Here is a 26,751-nt window from a genome sequence, read left to right on the forward strand (position 1 = left end):
ATTACAATGTTTAAAAGGATCCCGAGAATTTTATGAGCTAAAGGACAATAGAGCATTAGACACGTGCTTAAAGAACCCAATCATGCTGCTGATTATTTGACTAACATGAATTTACTCAAGCCTTCATGTCTTTGATGATACCCCAAATGAAATTCTGAAGATTATACAAGACAATAAAGTTTTTGTTAATCTCGTGTTGATGTAGTTCAGTTTTTTATTACAAATTTCGTTTAAGTGTACCCATATTTGTAACATATTTGTAAATGGATCATTAAATTATTTTTAAGAGAGAGATCCACTTACATATTATTATTTTAATAACACATTTAAATCCAAAGTTCTCAACACAACACTATACTTTTAATAACTCGGTACAAGCATTTAAAAAATTTCTTGACATAAGTTGAAAGAGCAGAATACAATTTGGATTTAGATAATGATTTATCAGTCTTGTTCCTACTCAAAAACTAAAATACTGTTAAACTTGTCTGAAAGAAATAAACAATCAGCAAATAGCTCAAAATTGCATATAAATTCAAGAGCTTCCTCGTCCAACTTAACGTGCAGGCTGCGCTTGTGCGGGTTCGAGAAGCTGGCCGACTAGCTTGTAGGTCCGCCCTTGAAGGGCCTTAGTGTGGTCGATTAGCTGCTCGTAACTGCAGAAATCCAGTATCGAAATTGGAAGTCATTAAGAGAAGGGGAACAAACAAATGTAGTTATGGAAAGAACATAGTATGAAAGATGCAAAATACAAAGAACAAGGACATCTTACACATTAGGTTGATTAGGCTCCATAATAACAGTTCCAGTCTCTGAATCAATCTTTGCATCAAGTTTTGAGTTTCGGATGAGATTCACAATCCACCTCTCACCCTCCTCGTAATTTAAGTTCAGTTTCTCAAAAAGCACCCTTGAAACACATACAAAATCCATTTAATGTAGGATCAAAATCTAAGACAAGCAATTAAAACAACATAATCTCATAAGTAAAAGCATATCTTGAAAGAGTTAAGAAGACCAATGGGAAGTAATCACTATAATAAGAGATACTTGAGTCCATGTTACTCAGATTTGGGTGAGTTTCAGATACCGGTATGTTTAATTGTTTTCTAAGTTTTTCCATGTATTGAAGGATCATATCTTCATAACCGCAAGACAAATACTTCAAGAAAAATGAACAGTCAGGAAATGCATAGATAATAGCAAACCAAAGGTTTATGTTCTGATGTTTTGTGATCTGTGCACGTGCCTGCTGTGCAGATGAAAACATGCATTACATCTGTTTTGATTTAATATTTTGTACAAAATTTCATCAATCCTTAACATGCAATTAGCCAAAAAAAATTCATAACTCAGTGCAATGTTATGGGAAACCCACCATGCAAAGCAGACTGTGAGCCTATCGACAATTTAACATTCAAATGGAAGTCATTCCGTGTCATTTACTCATAAGAAGAAGTCAATTATACACATAAGAAGCTAAGTATATAAGTTTGACAAAGCAGGAACTTACCCCATATCAATGCGCTGATGAATTCTGCAGTATGTCTCGAAGATAAATAAACGAGCATTCTCAAGAAACTCATCTTTTAATGGGACAGTAGAAAAGTTGCCCTCTTCAACTCTTTTTCCAAGGAAGGGATCATTCAGTATCACCTACAACAAAGACGGGAAAACCAAGGGTGTAATAGATAGAGCCTACAATTCCAATATCAAACAAAAAGCTAAAGGCAACCAAAACAGATGACAAATCTTCAAGCTAAAACATTGGACAAATCTATGGTATAAGATACTACAATCTAACTTACTTCTTCGCACTCCTTCATCTTTTTCTGTGCTCCGTCAAATTCATAGTTGACATAAACACATGCCAAAAACTCCGTGATGGGATCTTTGTAAGAGCATTGATCTTGCTGGATAACCTTAATAAATTCTTTGAATTGAGGTCTTCTCCTTTTGTTGACAATAAAAGCAGTGGCTAAGTACCTTAGAAGATGGGGAGCACTGGTTTGAATGGCGTTTAGATACCTGGAAAGAAGTGAAATCACCTCGTAAGATGAGTCAAATACACAAAGTTGGATAATATAAACCCAGAGAAAATAATGCGTTAACCAATGAAAAAAAGCAGTAAAAACATCTAAATTGAAACACAATTTTATGTTCTAACAACAATCTCCCTTATGAAACAAAATTCCAAACTAAGCAGTATGGCGAACATATCACCTACTTTAGCCCCAAATATTTGAACAAACATTTTGCAAACTACATGGCAGGCAGTGCATTAACTTTTCATATTAAAAAAACCATGCAAATGATGATAAAAGATATCCACAAAGTTTCTAAACATGTTCCATTCCAACACAATCAAAATCAAAGCATGTGAACACAGCAGGATCTTGAAACAGAAGTAAGTCATGGCATAAAAAGACAGGAAAATGCACAAAGAACAAATAAGCACAGATGTGACTACCACACAAATGATGCAACTAACAACATCAGTAACAAGACATGGAAACCTTAAGTTTAGTTGTCAAAGTGACATACTTGTCTTGATTAAATAGGTCAATGATCTGTGTTCTTCCATTGTCATGGTTGAAAAAGATGAAGAGGCTCCAATGCATAAGCCATATTCTACTCTGAACTTGGTTCAAAGGTGATGAGAAGCTCTGCAGCCAAAAGACCAATAAATGAGTCAACGAATAATCGGAAAGCAAATTGTCAAAATAAAAACCGAATAATCAATGGGGATATAACCAAAACCTTGGAATCGATTATTTCTTTCAAACGATTAAGTTCTTCAAGAGCAATATCCCAGTTTTGCATCAGTATCTCGGCAGCAAGCTTCCCCCACAATGCACTCAAGCTCCTTTCGCTGTTAGTACATAAAGCCCGATACTGATACAGATAGTCAGCAGCACCAGAGTAGTTGCCACACTCAAATTGGAATTTTGCATACTGATATAATGCCTCTATTTGATCTGGACCAATCTGTTAAAAAAATAATTTTATCCACCATTAATTAAAAAAAACTTTAATTAATTCAAACCCAGGCAAAATCAAAACTTTAACAACAAGGAGCATGCTAGAATTTTAGCACAAGAAAGCCTATGCATCTATTTGGTTATTCTTTATATTTTCCTTAAAAATCACATAATGTTATGACTAATACAAATTCACACTTGAATGGGTTACTCACTAAAAATCAAGAAGGGGTTAAAATAACATAAAAATAACCTTAAATTCATCAAAAGGGGGGGGACAGACCTGGTAGCGGTCATTAAGCATCTGGAGATTATACTGTTTATCAGCACGCAGTTCCTGAACAGCGTTAGGGTTTTGCAAGAAAGTGACAAGAGGAGCGGCGGCATCTTCCAAAGCTTTGAGACGAGCGACAACCTCGACTCTCCTATCGACCATGTCCTGAGGGACATCATCGGTGCGGTAAAGGCTCTTATGGATATCCATAGCGTAATCGACCATATTTGTCTTGTTCAAAAGCTCGATCTTTGCTTTCAAGATCTGTTCATCTGGGTATAGTTGTCGCTCTTGCAAGAACTCCAGCAATGGAAACACTAAGTGCCTGTCTAGGTTCGGGCCGATACGCGGGGTTAGATCGTAAGTTGCCATTGCCGCCGACAGTGTTCTTAGGGTTTATTCTGGTTTGTGACTTTTTTGTTTGATATACCACTCTCTTAATTCAAATAGAGTTCAGAGTTAAAATGTACTTTTAAAATTATTTATTTTCGAATATAAATTTAATAAGTTATCTTTACAAAAATAAAAACGCTCGATTTTTTTTTATTTTTTATTTATTAAAATTTTATGTATAAGCAACTTAATTTTTTTTAATGTTTACATTGTAATGTTATATATTACTATAGATTTAATATTTATGTGTTCCAAACTACATAATATATAAAAATAACATAATATAATATATTACAAAATTTAAAAAATAAGCTAGGCCTTAAATGTTTGAGCCTAAATCCAATTCATATTTTAAACAAATTTAATTTTTTATTTGAGCTCATTTTTTAAGTAAGCCTCCAAGCTTGGATAGATATTCCGACCCTTAAATAAATCTATAGCACACCATGATCCAGCAAAGTAAGCTGGAGTCGTCAATGGGTTCAAAATCATGGTATGTTGTTTTAATTTGATTTTTGATATAATAATAAGTGCAGTCGTCAATGTTTATATTTTCTGTCAATTTGGATATTATTATTATTTTTAGTTAAATTTATTTTAAACTTTTAAAAAGAATTAAATTTGACCATTAACCTTTTAAAAATATTCGATTTGCTTTTTTTAACGAAAATATTGATTAAAGAGTTAAAAATTTTAATATGGCAGCCTTCGCGACAATTTACGTGTAGTTCATTTTAATTTTTTTGAATTTTTATGAACTATGTATATATTTAAAGTTTTGAATTTTATTTATAATTGTTAAATTATTTATTGATGTATGATGTAAGATTAAGAATGTCATATCAGTACGAAGCGCACTTAGATTATTAAATGATGCATTAAAAAGTTTTATAATTTGATGATAAAAAAATATGCTAATAAATTAATAATTAATAACACAATTTACCTTAAACTTTAACTATAGTAATTTGTAGTATCATTATTTATGACAAAATTTTTAGTACAAGAAATTGGAAAAATATGAAATTAGACAATTAAATAATGTTTGCTCATAAATCACCATTGATATAATCACATTTTCAAGATCACAAATACCATCAAACTTCGACCTAATTGGAACCAAAATGTTTCACATCAAACCCTAATGACCAAATTTTGGTAATAAAATAATATTTTTAATGATACATATATTTTAATATTTTATTAATTTAATATATTTTAATCTACGGATAAACTTGTTAGTTTGGGTATTTCATTTTCTTGTTTCTTTTCAGTTTTCATAAAATAAATTTTTCTCCTCACAAAGGAATGTCGACCGAAGCACACTATAGCAAATAATGATTTCACGAAACGTTTTCATTATCATTTCTCTTTATCATGTGTTTTTTTTTTTTTTTGGCTTTCAACCAAATAATATTTTTTATTATTCTCGAATCATAAATTATTTTAAGTGTGAGCTCAAACTGAAATATAAAATTAGAAAAAATTTTCTCTCCTTTCAGGGTAAAAATGAAAATTCTATATTTTTAATAGAAACTTGTAGAATTTTTATTTCAAAAAAATATATGTAATAGTTGAGAATAAAATTTTCTTATTTTTCAGTAGAATAACAATATCTTAAAATTGTGTTAATAGCTATACCGGTGCCATATATTTATAGGAAGAAAATGTAAAACCATTGTTAAGTTGTAGCGATTTATTTCAAATAGAAAAAAAATGTTCTACTTAAAGTAGGAGAGGGATGGACGACACTTTAGTATTCCTATTAGGGTTGCTGCCCCTTTCATATTATATGAAGAATTTTGGGTCTCTTTCACATCGGGTCCAATTTGAATACTTTTTGAATTTTTTTGACCCAAAACTTTGTAATGTGATCCACCCAGTTGGAATCAAAATGTTTCTGATCAATACCTACTGATCCATATTGGAATTTTGATAATAAAACATATGAATAAAATTATTCGCTTGAGTATTTAGTTGTCTTTTTTTTTCTTTTTATAAAACAAGTTTTTTTCTTAAGGGTAGGTCGAAATACACACTTCTTAGCACCTAATTAATGGTTCCACAAAACGTTTTCATTAGCATTTCCCTTCCATAAGTGTAATTTCATAAGTAGAGTTAAAAATTTGTTATGTGTTATATATATTAAACATTTTACTATATTCTATATAGGATATTTGTTATCATCATGATTTTATTTGTGGATTCTAAAAATTTCATTAGTAATATATCAAATATTTTCTCTCGCTTTTTTTAGATAATTTCTATAAAAAGTACATATGCCATAGTTAGGGGCGTTTTTATTTGAAAAACACCACAAAATTAAACTGCACTCTACATTACTAAATTATTAAAAAATATATTTTGATCATTTAATTTAATATTCAATTATGTTATTTAAAAATTAAAATTCAATTAATAATATATATTCAAATTTAACAAAAGTCAATCATTTTAAATTTTAAACTAAATAAATAGAGGAATTAAATTTTTTATTCAAAAATTTGAAGAGTATAGGAATTTGTGACATGATTAAACCTTGGAGTAGATATAGGAAGGACAATTAAACACTGTATTTTGTGTTATAACGAAATATTATTAGCTTCAAATTAGAATAGGAAAAGTGGAAAACCCGATTTCAAAAGCAGTGCTTGCACTTTATATAATAAGCAGTTACCTAATGGAAGTATTTTATCAGTATAGTACCCCATCCGAAAATACAGAGCCACAAACTAATCAGTCAACTTCGTTTATCTCTTTATTTATTTGTAATTTAGTGGTATATCTTGTGACTGCTAACTACAAATACAATTCAAGCAGCCAAGAAAAATAAATATTGGGTCCTCTAAACTAAATGCCTTTGTTGAGTTGATAATGGAAGCTAAAGTAGGCTAAATGCATTGAGATATTTTGGGTTCCAAACAATACTGACTGCCAAAAAGATAAAAAATACTACCTGCAATCTAAAATTAATGCCTGATATTCAGCTTTGTAAACCAAATGGTGCATGAATCCGCATTATGGATAATAAAGCAGGCTAGGAATAAAATAGTAGAAAAAAGTCTCCTGTTAACAGAGATCAAATTGTCTGAAAACACCTCACCTCTTGGCTTTTCATTTTGAAATCATCATCTTACTTCAATTATTCAAGGAACATGATCCTCTCTATGTCCACCATTTTTGTCCGTCTCTTCAGACACCTCACATTCTGTAATAACAAGGAGTCACGTATCACAAGATCAGACTTGCATTTATACTTCTGCATATAAATTCAACATCAGATGGATTTACAATAAGCTTACAAGGTTGCAGTTAACATGTATATATATTTCTACGAATTTCAGTACTCTGTACCTTCTTTCTTTAACTGCTCAATGGTAGCATTAAGGTCCCAATATCTTCTAACATCCCGTCTTGTTTGTACCTCTTGTAGCTTTGGCGTGCTTAAAGCTCCGTTGCAAAAATTCTCCATTGCGGGACATTTGCTCACGTATAGTTCATCCGATGATGGGAACTTCAAAGTGTAATTCCCTGAACAGAAGCTTTTGAGGTTTTGTAAATCATAAAGCTCCAAACATTTCAACTCCTTTTCATCTCCATCATTTGCAATTACTTCTCTCATCATTCCACTTCCATCTATCTTCAGTGTAACAAGCTGCTCCAAACATTGGGCCCTCAAAGATGTAATCAGCTCTACCATCTCTTTGCAGTACCAAACCTCCGAAGTTGTAAGATTTCGCAAAGATGAGGAAGCACGTGTTATATTGGTTAAGCTGCCACACTTGTAAACTTCAAGAGTTTCAAGATTAGCACAAATGTGATGGAGGGGAGAGCCTTGCTTCCATAGATGTGTCATCTTATCAACACCTTTCAATGTTAACTGGTTAATATTCTTGGGAGCGACATTGTCACGTCTCTCTCCTCACCAACATCACCTTCGTAAGGAGACAACTCTTTAAAATTGCAATCAACCACCTCAATCTTTTCCAAATTGGAAAATCTTTGTAGGAAACGGAATGAAAAAACTAAATGAAAATTAAATGCATTTGGTTGAGAATTATAAAGTAATACCTTATGTAGTTGGGGTGTCCAAATAAAATGCTTGTTGATTAAATTATAAAGTAATACCTTATGAAGATAGGATAAATTCTGAAGTTAGTGAGAATTTTTTTAATAAATGCAAATTAAATGCATTTGGTTGAGAGGTAGTAAATGTTTTAAGTAAGTCACATGAACCTTCTGTAAAGAAAGGGCGAAGAAACGTACCTTTCCAATGAGTAATAGTTGAGACACTACATGTCCAAACTTCTTAATCTTCTTAGACCAATATGTCCTCAACCTTTTTTAACATAGGACACGTTATGTTGTGCATTCCTGTGTAGAAACATACGAGATTTGGTAAAGCCCAAAGTACAAGAAAGGATAATTGATTAAATTCAAACACAATTTCATGTTTGTGTAATCCTTCACTTTTTTGTCGCATCAAAACGACATTGTTTTGGGGCTTTTGAGACCTGCCCCAAACGACGTCATATGGTGACCCCTATATATGCCAAAAATTTCCCAAAAAATTCATTTTAGAATTAGTTTAAAAAAATTTGAAAACCCTTTTTTCTCTCCATCCTCCTCTGTGCCTGGCCATTGAGCCGCCGTGGGCCACCGTGGCCACCGGTCATCGGCGACGGCGACCATCACATCCGGTGGTCGGAGTCCAAAAAACCTAGAACCCGAATCTAAAGGCAAATGCCTTAAAAGAATAAAAAAAAATGAAAAAGATTTTGGCGGCTTTCGTTTCCCCTTTTATTGAAGCCCAAATGAAACCCTAATGGGTTCGGCGGCTTTCGGGATCGAGGGAGACCCTCGACGGCGGCGCGAGACGAAGCCAAGTAAAAGGTTTTATATTTATTTATTGTTTTCGACTCTAAAGAAACAAAGTAAATCACCTTTCTTTTTGCTTAATGTTTGTATTCGATTTTTATTTTGATCTTCTCTGTAAAAAATACATGTGGTTTTCATGGCTTTTATAGCCAAATATTTATTTTTGTATTCTTTTTTGTTTTTATTGTTTCTACCATTTCCACTGTTTTGCTTTCTATCCTCTTTGCAAGTACCCATGGTGGTCAACGATGACGATGGGAGTCGTGCCTTGCCATTTTGGTGCAATGGTAGCAGGGGGCGCGTTAGGCCTCGGGCGGTGAGCACACCGACGTGGTGGGGTGTAGCGCAAAAGGGGTACTTAGGGTTTTAGGTTTTCTGAAAAAAAAGTTTAGGTTATGGGCTATTGGGCTTTGTGTATTAGGTTTAGCAGATAGATTGGGCTATTGGGCTCTTTTTTGTTTGGGCCAATCTATTTTGTAAATGGACTTAGACTTTTATTTTTGGTTTTTATTTTGTTTATTTATTTTTAGTTTTTGTTTGGGTCGGACGAAAATGGGCCCTTACATTTATATTTTCTGTCAATTTGGATATTATTCTTTATTTTTTTTAGCTAAAATTGTTTTCAACTTTTAAAAAGAATCGAATTTAACCATTAACCTTTTAAAAATAGCCAATTTACTTTTTTTAACGGAAATATTGACTAAAGAGTTAAAAATTTTAACATTGCAACTCTCATGACAATTCACATATAGTTCATGCTAATTTTTTTTTAATTTTCACGAACTATATATATATATATTTAAAGTTTTGAATTTTTATTCTTTGAATTTTTTATAAATTTTAAATTATTTATTGATGTGACATGTAAGATAAAAAATGTCATATTAGCATGAAGTGCACGTGGATTATCATGCGGGTTGTCACACCTATATTGTTAAAAATTAATGTTTTAACTAGCATTTTAAGAAAAAAGCAATTTAATTATTTTTGAAATATTAATGGCCAAATTTAACTAAAAAAAGAAAGAGTAAGGCCTAAAATGATAAAAAAAATGTAAATGTTGATAGCTAAAATTGTCATTATGTCCTTTTTTTTATGAATTTCTATTAAGAAAAACCATTAGACTCTTTTTGAAATATTAATAGTCAATTTTAACTAAAAATAAAAAATAATAAAAAGATGTAAACATTGAGGGCTAAAATTTTCACCATGCCTTAATATTTTTTTTACAGATTTGAAAAAAAAATATCAACATAAAAGTATTTATTATTATTTTTAAATGGTTTTTAAAACTTTTAACAATTGAGTTGCTGCATGAGCTTGGGAAACTTTGGAACCTAGAATATTGTTTTTATTGTTTATTATAATATTAATTTAGCATTATAAATAACTTATTGTTATATTAATAATATGATAATAAAAAAGTAATATTAATTAAATTTAAAAAATGTTTTTTAAGCAAAATCTTAAAGTAAAAAATAATAGATAAGTTTTAAAATTAAAAATAAAAAAAAATAAACTTTCAAAGATTTAGGGTAGATTTAGATGAACAGTACGTCTACATACATGCGGTTAATGTAAAAACAAAGACGGCAACAAGATTAGTTACGATAACTTAAGACAAAAAATAAATTAAACACACCGCACCCTCTATCCAAACCCACCCTTAATCTTGTCTAAACTAAAAAATAAGAGAGTTCTACATGAAAGACGGTTTCTTGGGAATTTATCATGGTGCCTTTTGCCCTCATGAATATTTTCCTCTAAGAAAATAAAAATGTTATCTTGGCTAGTTGGCTAATATAAAAATATATATGTTTATAATTTTGGAATATGTTAGATTTGTTTGAGGATCAAATTTATAAAATTTGTAAATGCGAAAAGTTAAATTTATTAAATTATTTAAAATTAAAATTAAATTAATAAAATACGTAAATGTTAAAGACTAATTGTATTATTATATCAATTTAAAAACGGTCACATCATCATTTTTATTAACAATTTAATGAGTCTTTAGTTGGCTCCTTCGTTTGCTTTTCTTATTTTCTTTTTTGTTTTTATAAAATGAGTTTTTCTCCTTAAAAAAAAAAGTCGGAGAGAAGCACACTATAGCAAATAATGGTTCCACAAAATATTTTTCGTAGCATTTTCCTTTTATGAGTCTTAATATTTGATACACTTGCAATATACAATTTTTTTTAATTTTATAAACAGACTTAAAAAATTGTCATGTGTCTCATTTTTTATATTTATATTTTAAAATATTTTATTATACCTCATAAGACAATTATCATCACATCGACTCTATTTGTAGAGTTTAAAAACTCCATTGACAATGTACCAAATATTTTTTTTGAGATAATTTCCATAAAACATACCTATGCCATAAATAGGGATGTTTTTATTTGAAAAACACCACAAAATTTGTAGGGTAAATTACACTTGAGGACACTAAACTATTAGTAAATTTAAGTTTTGATCATTTAATTTTAAAAAAAGTTATAAAATGGTTATTGAACTATTCGAAAGTTTTCATTTAAGTGTTTGGACAGTTAAAAGCACTGCCATGTGGTCTTCTTGGTTCGCATCGCTTACACTAATCAAAAGCTCTCATTCTCTTTCTCTTCTACAGTTTAGTTTTTTTCATGAAACAACTTTGAACGTCACTAATCTATAAATCAAAATCCAAACAACTTTCTTATTTGATCTCCAACACTGATCATCAAATTGACTTAGATTTAAGGTATGTTATTCTACTCGTCGATGTGTATTGATCCACTGTATCAATTGTTGAATTGTCACTTGGACCTTGCTAGTAAAACTTTAAAAAAAAAAACTTCAACAACCCAATGAATTAAATAAAAACTTTTGAATAGTTCAATGATCATTTTATAACTTTTTAAAGTTGAATTACCAAAACATAAACTTACTAATAATTTAATGATTTTGGGTGTAGTTTACTCTCTTTTTTTTTTCTTTTCTTCCTCGGTGTAATATTTTTATTCCATAATCATGGCGTGATTGGGAGTATTGGCCAAAATTTTGTACGATAAAAGATGGGTAGAAAAAGAGAAACGGGAAAGAAAGATAGCAAAAAAGTGTTATAATGAAACAAAAGTCCACAACTTTATTGGATAATGTCATTTTCAAAATTTAAATCTAAATTTTCTTCTTAAAAATATAATATATTTTACCACTGTATTCATCCTAATTATTAGTAAAAAAACTTATTTTGATTTGTTGAAGAATACTATTTAAGCTATTCTGAACCTTATAAATTTTGATAAATTATTTCTCCTGTTTCTACCCTAAGATGGATAGAGAAGAAAACTAACATGCACCATAAAAAAAAATAATTTTATCAACATTTATCAGTATCAGAAAAGGTCATAAAATTCTCCTTATTAATATCAACGACTAGGGTGTCGGAGAAAAGTTTTCAGATAACTTGACCAATAGTGTTGGTATAATGTTTGTATTTACACCAAGTCTTAGACATAGTGGTAAAATACATTGCATTCTCAAGGAGAGACGTAAATTCGAACCATAAAGACGATATTATTGGGAGGGGTAGTCATAAACCTCTAACATTAGATTCTAAATCAGGTACGCAGAGAATATAATGGTTAAGAGATTCAACTTTGTTTATCTCTTTTTTTTATTTGTAATTTAGTGGTATATCTTGCGACTACAAACTAGAGAATACAATTCAAGCAGCAAAGAAAAATGAATATTGGGTTCCAAACAATATTGACTGCCAAAAAGATCTACAATTCTACCTGCAATCCAAATTAATGCCTAATATTCAGCTTTGTAAACCAAATGATGCACGAATCACCACTATGGATAATAAAGCAGGCTAATATATTTTACATGTTAACAAGATCAAATTGAATGAAAACACAAAGAATGCGTGAAATACAATCCCAAGAATTAATATAAAACCATCAAATCTCCAAAGTCAAGATTCAGTACTTAATCACAAGAAATTGCCATTTAAGAACCTCTTCAAAATACCTCTCCTTTTGTCTTTTCATTTCGAAATCATCATCTCACTTCAATTATTTTGTCCGTCTCTTCAGACACCTCATATTCTGTAATAACAAGGAGTCACATATAACAAGATGAGACTTGCATTTATACTTGAGCATATAAGTTCAATGTCAGATGGATTTACAATAAGCTTACAAGGTTACAATTAACATGTATATATTTCTACGAATTTCAGTACTCTGTACCTTCTTTGTTTAACTGCTCAATGGTAGAATTAAGGTCCCAAGTACATTTTCTAACATCCCGTCCTGTTTGTAACTCTTGTAGCTTTGGCGTGCTTAAAGCTCCGTTGCAAAAATTCTCCATTGCGGGACATTTGCTCACGTATAGTTCATCCAATGATGGGAACTTCAAAGTGTAGTTCCCTGAACAAAAGCTTTTGAGGTTTTGTAAACCCTTAAGCTCCAAACATTTCATCTCCTCGAAAATAATCTCTTGATATGTTGCTTCATCTCCATCACTTGCAATTACTTCTCTCATCATTTCACATCCTCCTATCTTCAGTGTAACAAGCTGCTCCAAACATTGGGCTTTGGAGGATGTAATCAGCTCTACCATCTCTTTGCAGTAACCAACCTCCAAAGTTGTCAGATTTCGCAAAGATGAGGAAGCACGTTCTATATTGATTAAGCTGCCACACTTGTGAACTTCAAGAGTTTCAAGATTAGTACAAATGTGATGGAGGGGAGAGCCTTGCTTCCATAGATGTGTCATCTTATCAACACCTTTCAATGTTAACTGCTTAATTCTTGGGAGCAACATTGTCACGTCTCTCTCCTCACCAACATCACCTTCGTAAGGAGACAACTCTTTAAAATTGCAATTGACCATCTCAATCTTTTCCAAATTGGAAAATCTTTGTAGGAAACGGAATGAAAAAACTGTTGAATCATTGAGGTATTCAGTGATTTCAAGAACTTTAATATGGGAAAACAAGTCAATCGCAAATTGGCCACCGGTGATCGTCGCAATGTCATCAGTAGTAAGTGAAATGTGTTCCAGTTGAGGTATTATCTGAGAAGTCAACAACAAAAAATGATGATATGTTTGACTGGTTTTTGAATTGCAGAGAAATAGGAAGGTCTAACACAAACATGAGGCAATAAAAGAACCAATGAATTAAAAAACAGGCATTGATTAATTTTGCACTTTTCAATGCTTGATTTTGTTGTTTACTATTATTAAAAGGAAAAAAAAGCCATAAGATAAGATTATTTTGATTAAAAAAATGTACTAACATTTAAACAGGGGCATTAGTTCAGTGAAAAAGGCTGACGTGTTAGGAACTTTGAATTTAAGTCCCACCGTATTCAAATGCACAAGTTTTCTCTATATTTATTCTGATTAATTATCATATTCTTGGTAAAAATTTGTTTTTATTCCCAAAATATTTATAATAAATTTTTTATTTTTTATTTCAGTCTCAACTTTATTTTTGATATTTTTTATGTTCGTTTTATAGTCTATATATATATATGAGGTTTATGATTGCTCCTAATGTTATCTCTAAAATTAGAATATGCGTTCTTCCCTGAAAGTACAGTATACTTTATTACTGCACCAAACACTTATTAATTCAATCTCAACTCTTCACCCCTAAAATAAATCTATGCTAGATTTGGACATTTATTATGATACATTCTAGTTTATCTCTTTTTCACTTACTACCCTTGATCCTTGGATTAGAACTTTTAAAATAAAATAAAAAATTAAAATTTAACATTTTTATGTATAGAGTTCACAAAATAAATTTTATATGTTGCCAATGTCACTATTGGTTAATATGAAAATAAAATATTTAAAAATTTAATATAATTGAGCGATCAAAGAAGAAAAAAAATTAAATAGTTAAAAAATTATTTTACAAGTTTTCATAGTTAGATGATAAAAAAAAAAGGGTAATAACCTTTTTTATATTACCATAAGTGTATGAATTACTTCCAAGTTCCAATTTTTTAAGTGTTGGGTTTGAATCTTTGGAAATCAAAAGAGAAAGAAATTGGTAACAATTCCTTTTGTACCAGAAAAATAGATTCCAATGCCGTATTAATAGTCTTAAGGATTAGGACTTTATAGTAACAAGCAAAATATACAAGGATCAATTGTAAAATAACTCTTTTAGTTTTGAAGACCAATATTTGTGTTTCTAGCTTTGTATATAGTTGTGGTGTCCAAAATAAAATGCTTGTCCATTAAATTATAAAAATCTGAAGTTAATAATGAATTTTTTTAATAAATGAAAACTAAATGCATATGGTTGAGAGGAAATAAATGATTCAAGTTAGTGATCTTATGAACCATCTTTAAATGAAATTCTTTGTAAAGAGAGGATGAGAGACGTACCTTTTCAACGAGTAGCAGTTGTGACACTACATGGCTTAACTTCTTAATCTTTTTTGGCCAATGTGTCTTCAGCCTTTTTAACATAGGACACGTTATGTGGTGCATTCCTGGATAGAAACATACGAGATTTGGTAAAGTCCAAAGTGCTAGGAAGGATAACTGATTAAATTCAAACAACACTTCATGTTGGTCTGATTCTTCAACACTTTTGGAAACAATCTCCTCCACCCCGCAACTATCCACAATAAGGCTTTTAAGTTGATGAAGATCTTTGGCCATTGAAAATGAAAACAAAGTTTTCAAACTCCAACATTCTTGGACATGTATTTCTCGAAGATTTTCAAAAGAAATATTTTCATTGGAATCCTTGTTGCATACATGCTTCAACTTTGGCAAGCGAAAGAGTTCCACTTGTCTTAATTTACTGGTCACGATGCATGCTTCTTCAATATCTAATATTTGGATTTGGAGTTGGAGTTGGAACACTTCTTCTAGTGAAGCACAATCAGTTACTCTTAATTTCTCCAACCTTTGGAAAACTCCAAGGAAAAAATGTGGGAAAATGTTCAACAATGAATCACAATGCTCCACTTCCAACTCTTTCAAATTAGAAAATGATTTTGAACAAGGCTGCTTATACCACATCCTCTTCACATTCCTCAAATGGGAGATTGTGAGGTTCTCCAACTTGGGAAAAACAACCTACAATGCATTATTCATGCCAATGAAAACAATTAGTAGAAGAGGTAAATATCACAACAAGAGAAAATTTTAAACTAATATTTTTAATTCTCAAGTGTTCAATTTCTTTATAATATTTAATATTTTAATAGTTCAACTAAGTCGAAAGTTCAAATCTAATCGAGTGAATTGTTATGCTATGTAAGTAATATGAGTTTGAAATTTTAGATTTGAATTTTATTTGCTAGATAAATTAGAATACATTATGCATAAAAAGTATAATAACTTATTTCAAGTTGATTAATATAGATGGAATTCAAATTTAATACTAAATAGGCCTTTAATAAATTCATGAATTTAAAAAATAGTCATGAATGTTATATTTATCCATATTTTGTCACTAAATTTACAATATTTTTAAAATCAAAGATCCATACAATACTTAATTGAGTTCAAATTTCATAGCTAAATTATCATAAAATCTTCATTAAACTTCATAGCTCATAAGTAATGATTAGTCATACGATACATGTTTATTCTCATGTGATGCACAGGTGTGCATATCAAATTTATAATATTTTTTATAACATTAATTTTTGTTTAAAATATTTAATGAATTTCTTCGAAAATGATTAATAAATTGAAAAGTAATGTAATTAATTTTTTAAAAATATTTAATTAATTTAGAATGAGTTATATTACTATTTTTTAATTTATAAAAATATTTAATATAGCATAATTAAAAAATTCATCATGGTTTGAATATTAATATTAATATATTATAATTTAAATAATATTATTAATAAATTATTAAAAATTATTTATTTTATATATATTGTTAAATTAATTTATTTTAATGTCAAAATCATTAATATTCAATTTTTTTTTGTAATTTTATATTTATCTTTCCTCTACTTTAATTAATCCATTTAATGAACTCTTATTATATTTAGAAAAATATAAATTTCATTTGATAAATGTTATTTTTATGCATCTTTTTTTTAAAACTATATTTTAAGCATAGCAATTTAATATTCATTAATTTTAATATGATAACATTAAAAGTTAATTAAATCAAGTAAAATCCTAAAATAAAAGAGATAATTTATTTAAAATCAAATTTATATTTAACATATAAAAAATTATAAATAAAAAATTGAAAAAAAAAGCATGCAATAACTTAAAAAAATAGAAGTCAAGGAGAAAAAAAACTTTACCCAAAATGTTAATAACAACTTAAATTAGAGAGTGTAATGTGTAAAAAAAAAAACTATAATATGATGATGATTATTTATTTTCATTTTTTGTAACCTCATATTGTTGTGGTATGTATATGATATGAAAGATACGCGAACAACCATAGCCACATAAAAGGAAAATTAAATGTATAAATGAAGACTTATTCAATAAAATAAGCCTAACCTTGTCGGAGAAAAATGTAGTAACGTCATCAACTTCGTCACCAATTATTACTTCTTTATCTTCATCTCTTGAAAATGTAGAAACAAAAGTAGTCATGTTTGAACAGCCAGTTACCTTAATTTTAACCAAGGATGGAAATTCAAGACATTTACTTCCCCGATAAAAGCTTGTCATATCTGGACAAGACTCCACTATAATGGATTGGAGGCGAGGAAATATGCCAAAGATCTTGCTACTATCTGTTATTGCTTCCTCAACCATTGTAATTGGACACTCTTCTTTGATGACTTGTTCCAAATTATCGCATCTCTTGATTTCCATTTGCCGGAGTTGCCCTAGGCTGAAGGCCGTTGAGAGGTAAAAAATGTACCTCAAATTGTTGGAATCACAAATCTCCAGAAATTCAAGAGTTGTAAAATCCAACATTTTTTGAGGATTTTTACTCCATATGTCTATCAGCTCCGGAAACTTTGAGAACTTCAAATGCTTTAGACCACGATATCCAACCTAAGAAGCAACATATCAAAAAGTCGAACTTTCATATCGACATATTTAACAAGGGTCCTACAATGCTATTGTGAAAATGAATTACACAAATCATAATTAAATGTATATATCTTTCAATGAATTTTTAAATCAGCACCTGCTCTTTGTATAATTGCTCCACCGTGGCATTAAGGTCACCATCCCAACGTCCCCTAACATCTGTTTCTGTTAACTGCACTTTATGCAGTTTTGGTGTGATTAGCTTTCCTTGATAGAAGTTCTTCATTCTAGGACACTGGCTCAAAGTAACTTGTTCTAAGGATGGACACCATAAGGTGTAATTCCCTGAACAAAAGCTTGTGAGGTTTTGTAAACAATGAAGCTCCAAACGTTTCAGCACTCTAAAAACAATATCGTATGATGCTTCATCCCCGTCACTTGCAACTACTTCTCTCATCACTTCACATTCTCTTATCCTCATAGTAACAAGGCACACCAAACTTTGGACTTTGAAAGATGTAATCAATTCTGACATCCCATTGCACTTCCAGACATCTAAAGTTGTAAGAGTTTTAAAAAATGAGAGATCTAATCCTAAATTAATCAAATTGTGACACTGCCAAACTTCAAGACATTTGAGGCTTGCACAAATATGGTCAAGCAGGGAGTCTTGTTTCCACAGATGTCTTATGTTCTTAATCAGAACCAATTTCAACTTCTTGATCTTTGGGATCGTGATGATTATGTCTTTATCTTCACATGCATCGCTTTCAAAAGAAGCTAGCTCTTTGAAATTGCAAGAACCCAGCTCAAGGCTTTCAAGATTGTAAAACCTTTTAAGGAAAGAAATTGGGAAAACATCTGATACATTAGAGTAGCAAGAAATCCGAAGAATTTTTATATTGCAAAATAAGTCGGACTCATATTGGCCATCACTTATCATCTCAATATCACCACGATTAAATGAAACTTTCTCCAATTGGGGGATAACCTAAGAAGCAACAAATAAGAACAATGAGTTTTATAGAGTATTTGATTTAGAATCTCATTTAAATAGAAAGACCTAACACAAAATAACAACCATAAGATATGGTATAAGCCCGTAAAGGAACTACGAAATCAAATGCTTGAAGTGATGTGTATTTGTAGTTTTAATTTCTATATTAAAAATATGCATGTTAGGTTTTCTTTAAAAAAAAAGCAATATAATTTATTAACTTGTAAAGAGTTACAAAAAATTCGAAATTAAAATAAAAATTTAGAAGGGTTAGAGATTATTGGTTAGATAGGAAAAATATGAATTCGGTGATTATTTTAATTATTTTGTATTTTCAAATGAATATTTGAATGGATGTATTAGTTGAGAGGTACAAAATAATTTAAATACAATTTATAAACTTTGCCAAAAAAAAAAAAAGGGTGTGGCAGTTCATACCTTTTCAATGAGGAAAAGTGGATGTTGGATTTGGGATTCTTCATGCCCAAATATCTTAATCCTCCCACACCTAAATATCCTTAATTGCTTTAGTGCAGTCCATGTTGTTTTATGCATTCTTGGGTAGAAATATGTTAGGTATGGTAGATTCCAAAGTTCAAGGTAGAACAACTTATTAAATGCAAAACAAATTTCCTGTTCGTCTGATTCTTCAACGCTCTTTGAAACAATCTCCTCTAACCCACACCTATTAATAGTAAGTGCTTCAAGTTGCTGAAGATTTTTGGCAATTGAAAATGGAAACAAAGCTTTCAAGCTCCAACATTCCTGAATGCGCACTTGTTGTAGGCTTTCAAAAGAAATATTTCCTTTGTGATTCTTGGTCCAAACATGCTTCAACTTTGGTAGGCGAACGAGATTCACTTTTTTTAATTGACTGTCTATCACATATGTTTCCTCAATATCTAAATCTTGGACTTGGAGTTGGAACACTTGTTCTAGTGAAGCACAATCAATCACTATTAATTTCTCCAATCTTTGGAAAAGCCCCAAAAGAAAAGGTGAAAAGATGTTCAACAATGCATCGCATTCCTTAACAGTCAACTCTTTTAGCATAGAAAAGGAATTCGTATGAAGTTGGTCGAACCATATCCTCTTTGCATTCCTCAAATGGGAGATTATGATTTTCTCCAAGTTGGGAAAAGCAACCTACAATTCATTATTCATGCCAATGGAAACAATGATTAAAAGAGTTAAATATAACAACAAAAAGGAAAAAAGAGAAATGAAAAATGCACTGCACTAAAAAGAGCACCTTATTATTGAACAAAACTTCATGGGTAGGGATATCTTTCCTCATAGAATTATGGATGAATTCCTTCAACTCTGAACAATTTTCTATCTCAAGAATCGTTAAGACTGGGAATTCAACGGTATAATCTTCATGGCAAAATCCGATGAGTTTCTGAAGATCCTTCAATTTGAGGGAGTTCAATCGGGGGAAGCGGATTAGAGCTCTATTTTTGAATGTTTGTTGGATCATCTTATCCGTTGATATTATCTCCTGTATGCACTTGCATTCACTAATTTCCAAGCATTTGAGCTGGTGCAAATATTCAGGCATGGAGTCAGATAATACATATTTTAAGTTGGCGCAGCCCTCAATGATCAAACTTGTCAAATTTTGAGTTGAACAAAACGCTTGGGAACTCCATATTCTTTCAATGCCAATTGAGGATAGTTTCAACTTCTCCAGCTTAGGAAACAATATCTGCACACAAGCACTTGTTTACTTGCCAAATCTAATCTAAGGCAAATTCAAAAAAAGCTCTTTAATTTGATATTTCCATTGGCTTTAATGCTACACAAAATGTTATAAAAAATATTTAACTTAGTTTATACAAAACTTTAAGTGAATGTCTTGTGTAATTGAATAATATTTTGTGTAGTTTATACAAAACATTATAACAATTGTAAAAATAAGTGTAGTGGATTAAAATGCATGCACTGGATGAAGAAAAAAGTATTTAAATACCTTTTGCTTGAAAAGGGCACTTTCTTGTGGAGATATGGAAGTTGAACTTTCTTTTTTGGAGCAAAAGCTAATGAGATTCGGTAGACCCTGCAGTGTCAGTGACTCAAGTTGAAGAAATTCAATTTTCTGAACCGCATCACTATCTTTAAGGATATATTGGACCATCTCACCATTTTGGATATGCAGATTCCTCAGTTGCTGAAAATAATTCCCAACTTCTGATTCATGTAACAAAATCTCCACACCTTTCACTTCATCTATATATAAATTTTCAGCTTTCTTTAATAAAACTTTGACTCCATTATTAAGAAAGCTAATGCTTGTCTGTAGGTTAAGATTTAGTGTTCTGGAGTATTCACGAACCCAACCCCATTTCCAATCCCATTGCGATGCTTCTCCGATGAAAATAATGTATCTTTGCAACTTTTCAAAGTAGAAGCCTTTCGGAATAATCTTGGCATTGGGGATCTGAATTTCTAAAGCAGTTAAACGTGACAAAGCATTTAACTCAGCAAGACTTGAATTGCTTTCCTTACTGTAGTGTCCCTCTGCACCCCATTCAACAAGACTGTCACGCATATACAATTCTTCTAATCTAGACAATTTACACAAGACACCAGGTGAAATTCTTTTGAGTTTGGAACAACGACGTAAATTTAACCGCTTTAGCTTGGTCAGTTGTCCTATTTCCTCCGGTAGCATTTCAATATCAGACCTCAAAATCGAAAAAATTTCCAGATTCTTGAGCTCTCCAAAAAGGGCCATATCTCCCAACACACAATTTTTCAAGCATAGTGCTCGAAGGTTTCCTAGCAAGGAAATTGAAGGCAAGGACGATAAATTCATGCCAAACAAATATAGGACTTTAAGATTTTTCGTTTCCTTAAAAAAGTTTGTTGGTATTTTCATCCAAGGATCCTTGCTACCCATACCTAAAAAAGTAAGTTTGGGGCATTTCAACTGATCAGGAAGCTCGCTCATACCAAAACATGATATTTTATCGCACTCTTTCACTGTTTCATCATCTGGCCAATCATTCGAATCATGTTTGTATCTTAAAACAAACACAGAGTTGCCTCTAGAAGCGATTGATATGGCCACATCAGAAATAAGATCATGCATATCAAATTGCTTATTGGTATTACCATCAAGTAACAAACAAGAGGCTTTGAGATCACTCACCACTGTCAATAGTCTATTCCGTGTTTCTTCAACTGTGTTGACACCATGAAATAACCCCAACCCCATTGCAAACACAAGCAAAAGCTCAAGCGGAGCATTATGACCCATTACACTGCAAAGCAAGAAAGTCTGTTTATGGTCCTCGCTTTGTAAACGATCGAAACTCCACTCTATAGTTGAATATACAGTTGCTGGTACTCCTTTGAAGTTGCTCGACGATGGCTTGCTTAGTTGTCGCAAAGCATCCTCCCATACAAATTGACGTTTATTTCTCAAAGACGTCGCAAGTGTTCTAAGGGCAATTGGTAGACCACCACATTTTTTAGCTACCTGAGTTGCTATAGGCAACAAGTCAGAACTTTCAACACCATCCCCTATAATCTTCTTGAAGAAATGCCATGCTTCTTCATGTTCTAAAACGCCGATTGGAAAACTCTTTTTAGCATCCATGTCCAACAAAACATTAAGATCTCTGGATGTTAGCAGTATGGTGCATCCCTGATCCTCTTCTCCCAAAGGAATCCCCACTTCCATCAGGTCCAGTTTTGCCCAAACGTCATCTAAAACAACAAGAATCTTCTTCTCTTTCTTCAACCTTTCGCACAAACGACTTGCTCTACCAGTCATACTTTGCTCCTCAAATTTCAATCCCAACATATCTGCAATTTGATCTTGAATTTTCTGGACGTCAGGAGTATGAGTCACAACAGCCATAACCACCGAGTCGAATAACTTATCTTCTTTGACTTGTCTGACAACTTCTTTCACAAGCGTAGTCTTGCCAACACCAGGCATTCCGTGCACTCCTATTATGTTGACATTAGGATCTTTCACCGCCTCCATGATTTTGTTAAACATCAGCCTTCTTGAATCAAAGTCCTCAAAAGCTTTAGGAGATACAAACAATATGGGCTGCGGGACATCCCGATATGATATTTTGTCAAACCCGCCTTGCTGGAGGAGTTCATCAACGGCAGCGGTATCTTCTTCTGCTTTCTTGCTAAGCTGATAGCGAGCCTTGAAATTAGGGCACAAGCTGATGAAACACTTGTTCTTTGCTTCGTCTTCAAGACCCTTCACTTCCTTCAACTCTGAATCAGTCATTTGGTCGGCTTTCGCCAGCCAACTGTTGACTTCGGGGTATATATTCTCACCGTTCTTTTCAGCAGCATCAACATCTAGCAGCACTCCGTCTCTTTTGTCTTTCAACGTCTCGACTTTCTTCTCGAAACCCGAAACCATTCTTCTATAGCGGCAAACATAGCTGAAATTACGTCTAACTTTTTGGAACACGTATCTCGCAACTCCGGCAACAAGGTTGCTAGCGGTGCCCGTAATAACTTCCATGTTTTTCTTGGGAAAGGGGTATTCAAAACTCAAGCAAAAAGTGCATGTGATAGAATAAGAGGGGAGCAGATTCAAATAATAATTAGGAAACAAGGAAACTGTTGTTACAAACAACAAGCTAATGCGGAGCAGAAGATGATCAGAGGGGAGTAGGAGACAAAGAGTGAAGAATTGGAAAAGGTTTATTTTGTGGACTGAACGTAGCTACGATGGGAAAATAAGAAGGAAACGGTTGTGGGTTTGGGTAGGCAGTAGCTGAGATCTCAGTAATGGAGATGAGGAACCTGCAATATTCAAGCACAACAACCGATGACTTTCACATGGGAAGTTAAAAAATATCGTGAATAGTATTGAAATGTAGAACTATTGTTTTTCGATATAGATAAATGCAAGTTCGGAAATAATGGTATGAAATACTGACATCATATTTATATACTTTTTAATAATTTAATGTTAATTCATTCTAAATTTTAATATTTTCATTAAAATTTTGAAATTAAGTTATTTTACTGGTGAACTGAAAAAACGACTTATCCTTTTATTTTCCCCAAGTCATTTTACACCCGCTTCTCTTAGTTCTTTTGTCATGTTCTTTTCACAAAATCATCTATGCTTTTCTCCATTCCTTTCACCAGCATCGTCCCTTCTCTCATCGGCGACATTAAACAAATCAAAACGCGTTGAGATATCTCGATTTTGGTGCAGTCTCTATTTTCGCTATTTCAGAAATTAAACATGTGACCTTATTTATTCTTGCTCTTCTAATCTAAATACCCATATCATTTTGGACTATTTTATTTGTTCCTTTTTCAGATATCTAATAAATATTAAGTTTTGGATTTGGTTTATTTCAAGGGTAAATTACAATAATAGTCACTCAACTTTAAGGTAGCTGACAAAATAGTCACTCTAGTTTTAATTCAGTCATTTAATTTTTGAAAAATAACAAAACAGTCACTAGCATTATCGAAAAGTGACAAATCAATCAACCATTAACATTTTCCATACAAACCTAACGAGACAGGTGACGTGACTAGTTAACTAGCCATGTTGGATGTCCACAGTGAAAATCCACCCAATTTAAGAAGAAATTGAAAAATGAAACCTTAATAACAATGAAGAAGAAGAAGAAGAAGAAGAAGAAGAAGAAGAAGAAGAAGAAGAAGAAGAAGAAGAAGAGGAGGAGGAGGAGAAGAGACTGTAAAATCCCTCTCAAAATCTCCAACGGCCCCAATACAATCGACCCCACAAACAAACCTACAGCACCGACAAGTACTCCGGCCACCACTACTTGCATCGCCATTAAACTGGGTTAGGGTTTTTTCCCCAATATTCTTCTTTTATTGTGGATAAATTTCAAAGGTTAAACTTTGTTTCATAGGGAAACTTCTTCCTGAAATACTAAATCACCCAAAAAAAAAAAACCTTTCTTGCCTAATTTTGGTCAATAACCTTACATAAGTAACTAGAACAAAAAACAAAGATTGAAGGACAATAAGAAGAATAAAGCAGGAGAAAGAGAGAAATATATTGGTTTTTAGTATTTTATCAGTTTCTATATCCTAATTTTGGTTTCAATTTCTTTTTATTATCTTTTCCTTTCTTTTCTTCCTAAAAAGTTTGACAAAGTGATTATATAGAGGAAACAAACAAGATGAAAAAGAAAAGCACTCAACATAGAGAATAAGAAAAAAAGAGCATATGGATCAGGGTTCTCCCCTTCCATCTTTTGCTTCCCCACTGTTTTTTTTTCTTTTTTTTTGTTTTGGTCAAATACTTCAAGTTAACAGGATGGTGTAAAGGTTGTCGTTTCCATGTGGGATGCCAGCATGGCAAGTTAACGGGCCACTTCAGTTTTTTGTTACATCTGTAATGGTAGTGACTATTTTATTTTTTTTTGAAAGTTGAGTGACTGAATTGAAACCAAAGTGACTATTTTGTTAGCTATCCCAAAGTTGAGTGACTATTGGCGTAATTTACCCTTATTTCAAATTTTTTTATTTTCTTTAAATAATTTATTTCAGATTCACTATGTTTTGGTTAAAGCTTGTTTGTGACATTGGCTCAAAGACTGTGAAAAATCGGTTGAAGTGTGATAAGTAGTGCAATTTTTTGTATAGAGACAATAAAGATTTAAATGAAACAGATGGAGTGTGATGAGAAGATGAGACTAGTGGTGGTTTTCTCTGGGATTGAGAAGTCATATTTATGGCCATGAGTTTTTTCTTAAGCTTGGTATTATGGTAGTTATTGATATCATTGTTAATCCTTCTTAATAACCAAGCAACTATTGTTGGACATAAATAATGTGGCATCAAACTATTAAGAGCCTATATTAGCTACATATTTTCCTCAAATTTATCTAATTTATTTGGCTCTTTTAAATTTATAAAAGAAAATCATTTCAGTTATTAATTTAATTTTTCATCTCTTTTAGCTCTTAAACTCCACGGATTTATTTGTTAAATGGCAATTGACACATACAATAAGTCCAGTTGCTTCTCGTGGATTTTCATACCCCTGTTATGCAAAAATGGGATATGCATTTGAAATGGAAGTTATTATATAGAGCAAGAGGGATACAGAAATGAATTGAGTAATCTCCTCCTTTGTTCAAGAAAAAAATATTTCTAGTTTGCATAGATCAATCATTAATCCCAAAAATTTCTACAATAAAATTAGATAGATTACTAATATAGTTCCCTAACAATTTACTTTTACTAAAAATTGGAAAAAGAAGAAGATTGAAACAGAAGAAATTGTGTTCTCTTGATAATAAAAAGAGTAAAATAAGTATAACTTTGCATATCTCGAAAGTAAGAAAGATTATGATCAAACCTGTCAATAATTTTTAGTCATTAATTGAATAATAAATAACTACAAAGGATGGAGACATGCAATTTAAATAACAAAAAAAAATTTGAAAATTGTATCTAGAATTTTTAATGTAAAAAATTATAGATTTTTATTATTAAATAATTTTGATAAATTTTACACTTTTTTTAATTTTTTAAAAAAATTTCAAAAACTTTTATATATATATTTAAAATTAACTAATTGTTGCTGTGGCATACAGGTGGATGTCATTTCAACAAAATTAACAAATATAAACTTTTCTATTCGTTTTGAAACAAAAAAAAACCAAATTAAAAATTTTTTAAAAAAATAAAAAAAATTATATACAAAATAAAAGTAGTAACTAGATGAGTACCCTTTTTAAAAGGACTATGAATTTAATGTGGTACTTTAAAAGGGGAATAAATTGTTGTTTGTGGTGCAAGAGGTAAGATAAAATGAATACCACTTCTCTCCTCTTAAAGCATGCTTTTTGTTTTCTTCTATTAAGTTATTTTGATAATTATAGTTGGAAATTAATTAAAATGACAACATTTACATACAAATGAAAAAGAAATATTTTGTAGTTGTCACCTTTTAAATCAAGTAAAAATGAGCTGGGAACACTAGTTTGATTTTACTGATGAGACAAAGTGGTGGACTAGTTTTATTTAACACAAATTATAAACTTCATTTATTTGATTTAAATTTAACTATTATGAGACAAAGTGGTATCCTCTTAATTCATTAACTACAACTTTTTATTATAATATACAAATAAAATAACAGTACTTGGAAGGAAATGAGAGAAAGAAAAAGGGTTAGTGGGAACTTAGATCATCTTTTATGTTCTAAATTTAAGTGCTATCACCTTCTTTCTGTCTTTTATTTTTGTTTTTGAAAAGAA

At 31.3% G+C, this 26,751-nt stretch overlaps 3 protein-coding genes across 4 annotated transcripts; all 3 read right to left on the reverse strand.

The window, feature by feature from the left end:
- Nucleotides 1–380: 380 nt before the first annotated feature.
- On the reverse strand, nucleotides 381–3,749 carry LOC107925876 (eukaryotic translation initiation factor 3 subunit E). The gene is made up of 7 exons (XM_041105126.1): nucleotides 3,265–3,749; nucleotides 2,761–2,988; nucleotides 2,545–2,666; nucleotides 1,809–2,028; nucleotides 1,514–1,656; nucleotides 773–910; nucleotides 381–656 (listed from the first exon to the last, which is right to left on the reverse strand). Exons 1-7 carry the CDS (start codon nucleotides 3,625–3,627, stop codon nucleotides 557–559), a joined length of 1,314 nt encoding a protein of 437 aa, XP_040961060.1. The 5' UTR covers nucleotides 3,628–3,749; the 3' UTR covers nucleotides 381–556.
- Nucleotides 3,750–6,794: 3,045 nt separating this feature from the next.
- Nucleotides 6,795–7,504, reverse strand: LOC107925854 (uncharacterized). Its single transcript, XM_016856585.2, has 2 exons — nucleotides 7,003–7,504; nucleotides 6,795–6,856 (listed from the first exon to the last, which is right to left on the reverse strand). The coding sequence occupies exons 1-2, from the start codon at nucleotides 7,502–7,504 to the stop codon at nucleotides 6,795–6,797; spliced, it is 564 nt and encodes a 187-aa protein (XP_016712074.1).
- LOC107925915 (uncharacterized) lies at nucleotides 7,384–23,406 on the reverse strand. 2 transcript variants are annotated; one of them, XM_041105127.1, is made up of 8 exons: nucleotides 20,481–23,406; nucleotides 19,761–20,216; nucleotides 18,947–19,654; nucleotides 17,669–18,502; nucleotides 17,026–17,532; nucleotides 14,923–15,624; nucleotides 13,436–13,593; nucleotides 7,384–7,648 (listed from the first exon to the last, which is right to left on the reverse strand). In XM_041105127.1, exons 1-8 carry the CDS (start codon nucleotides 23,007–23,009, stop codon nucleotides 7,525–7,527), a joined length of 6,018 nt encoding a protein of 2,005 aa, XP_040961061.1. In that variant the 5' UTR covers nucleotides 23,010–23,406; the 3' UTR covers nucleotides 7,384–7,524. The 2 variants fall into 2 exon arrangements, with proteins under 2 accessions (XP_040961061.1, XP_016712160.2); XM_016856671.2 differs by lacking the exon at nucleotides 7,384–7,648 and adding an exon at nucleotides 12,159–12,620 and having other exon boundaries at nucleotides 12,765–13,593.
- Between the last annotated feature and the right edge of the window lie 3,345 nt (nucleotides 23,407–26,751).

This window comes from Gossypium hirsutum, chromosome D11, assembly GCF_007990345.1.
Source record: "Gossypium hirsutum isolate 1008001.06 chromosome D11, Gossypium_hirsutum_v2.1, whole genome shotgun sequence".
NCBI classification, from domain to species: domain Eukaryota; kingdom Viridiplantae; phylum Streptophyta; class Magnoliopsida; order Malvales; family Malvaceae; genus Gossypium; species Gossypium hirsutum.

Coding starts and splice junctions, on each gene's coding strand:
- LOC107925876 (XM_041105126.1), bottom strand. CDS start 3,627: ATGGCAACTTACGATCTAACCCCGCGTATCGGCCCGAACCTAGACAGG. Junction 2,667..2,760: donor AAGAAATAATCGATTCCAAG/GTTTTGGTTATA, acceptor TTTTGGCTGCAG/AGCTTCTCATCACCTTTGAA. Junction 911..1,513: donor CATCAGCGCATTGATATGGG/GTAAGTTCCTGC, acceptor ATGTGTTTCAAG/GGTGCTTTTTGAGAAACTGA.
- LOC107925854 (XM_016856585.2), bottom strand. CDS start 7,504: ATGACACATCTATGGAAGCAAGGCTCTCCCCTCCATCACATTTGTGCT. Junction 6,857..7,002: donor TGAGCAGTTAAAGAAAGAAG/GTACAGAGTACT, acceptor TTGTTATTACAG/AATGTGAGGTGTCTGAAGAG.
- LOC107925915 (XM_016856671.2), bottom strand. CDS start 23,009: ATGGAAGTTATTACGGGCACCGCTAGCAACCTTGTTGCCGGAGTTGCG. Junction 15,625..17,025: donor CTACATTTTTCTCCGACAAG/GTTAGGCTTATT, acceptor AATGCATTGTAG/GTTGTTTTTCCCAAGTTGGA. Junction 13,594..14,922: donor AACTGCTACTCGTTGAAAAG/GTACGTCTCTCA, acceptor TTGACTTCTCAG/ATAATACCTCAACTGGAACA.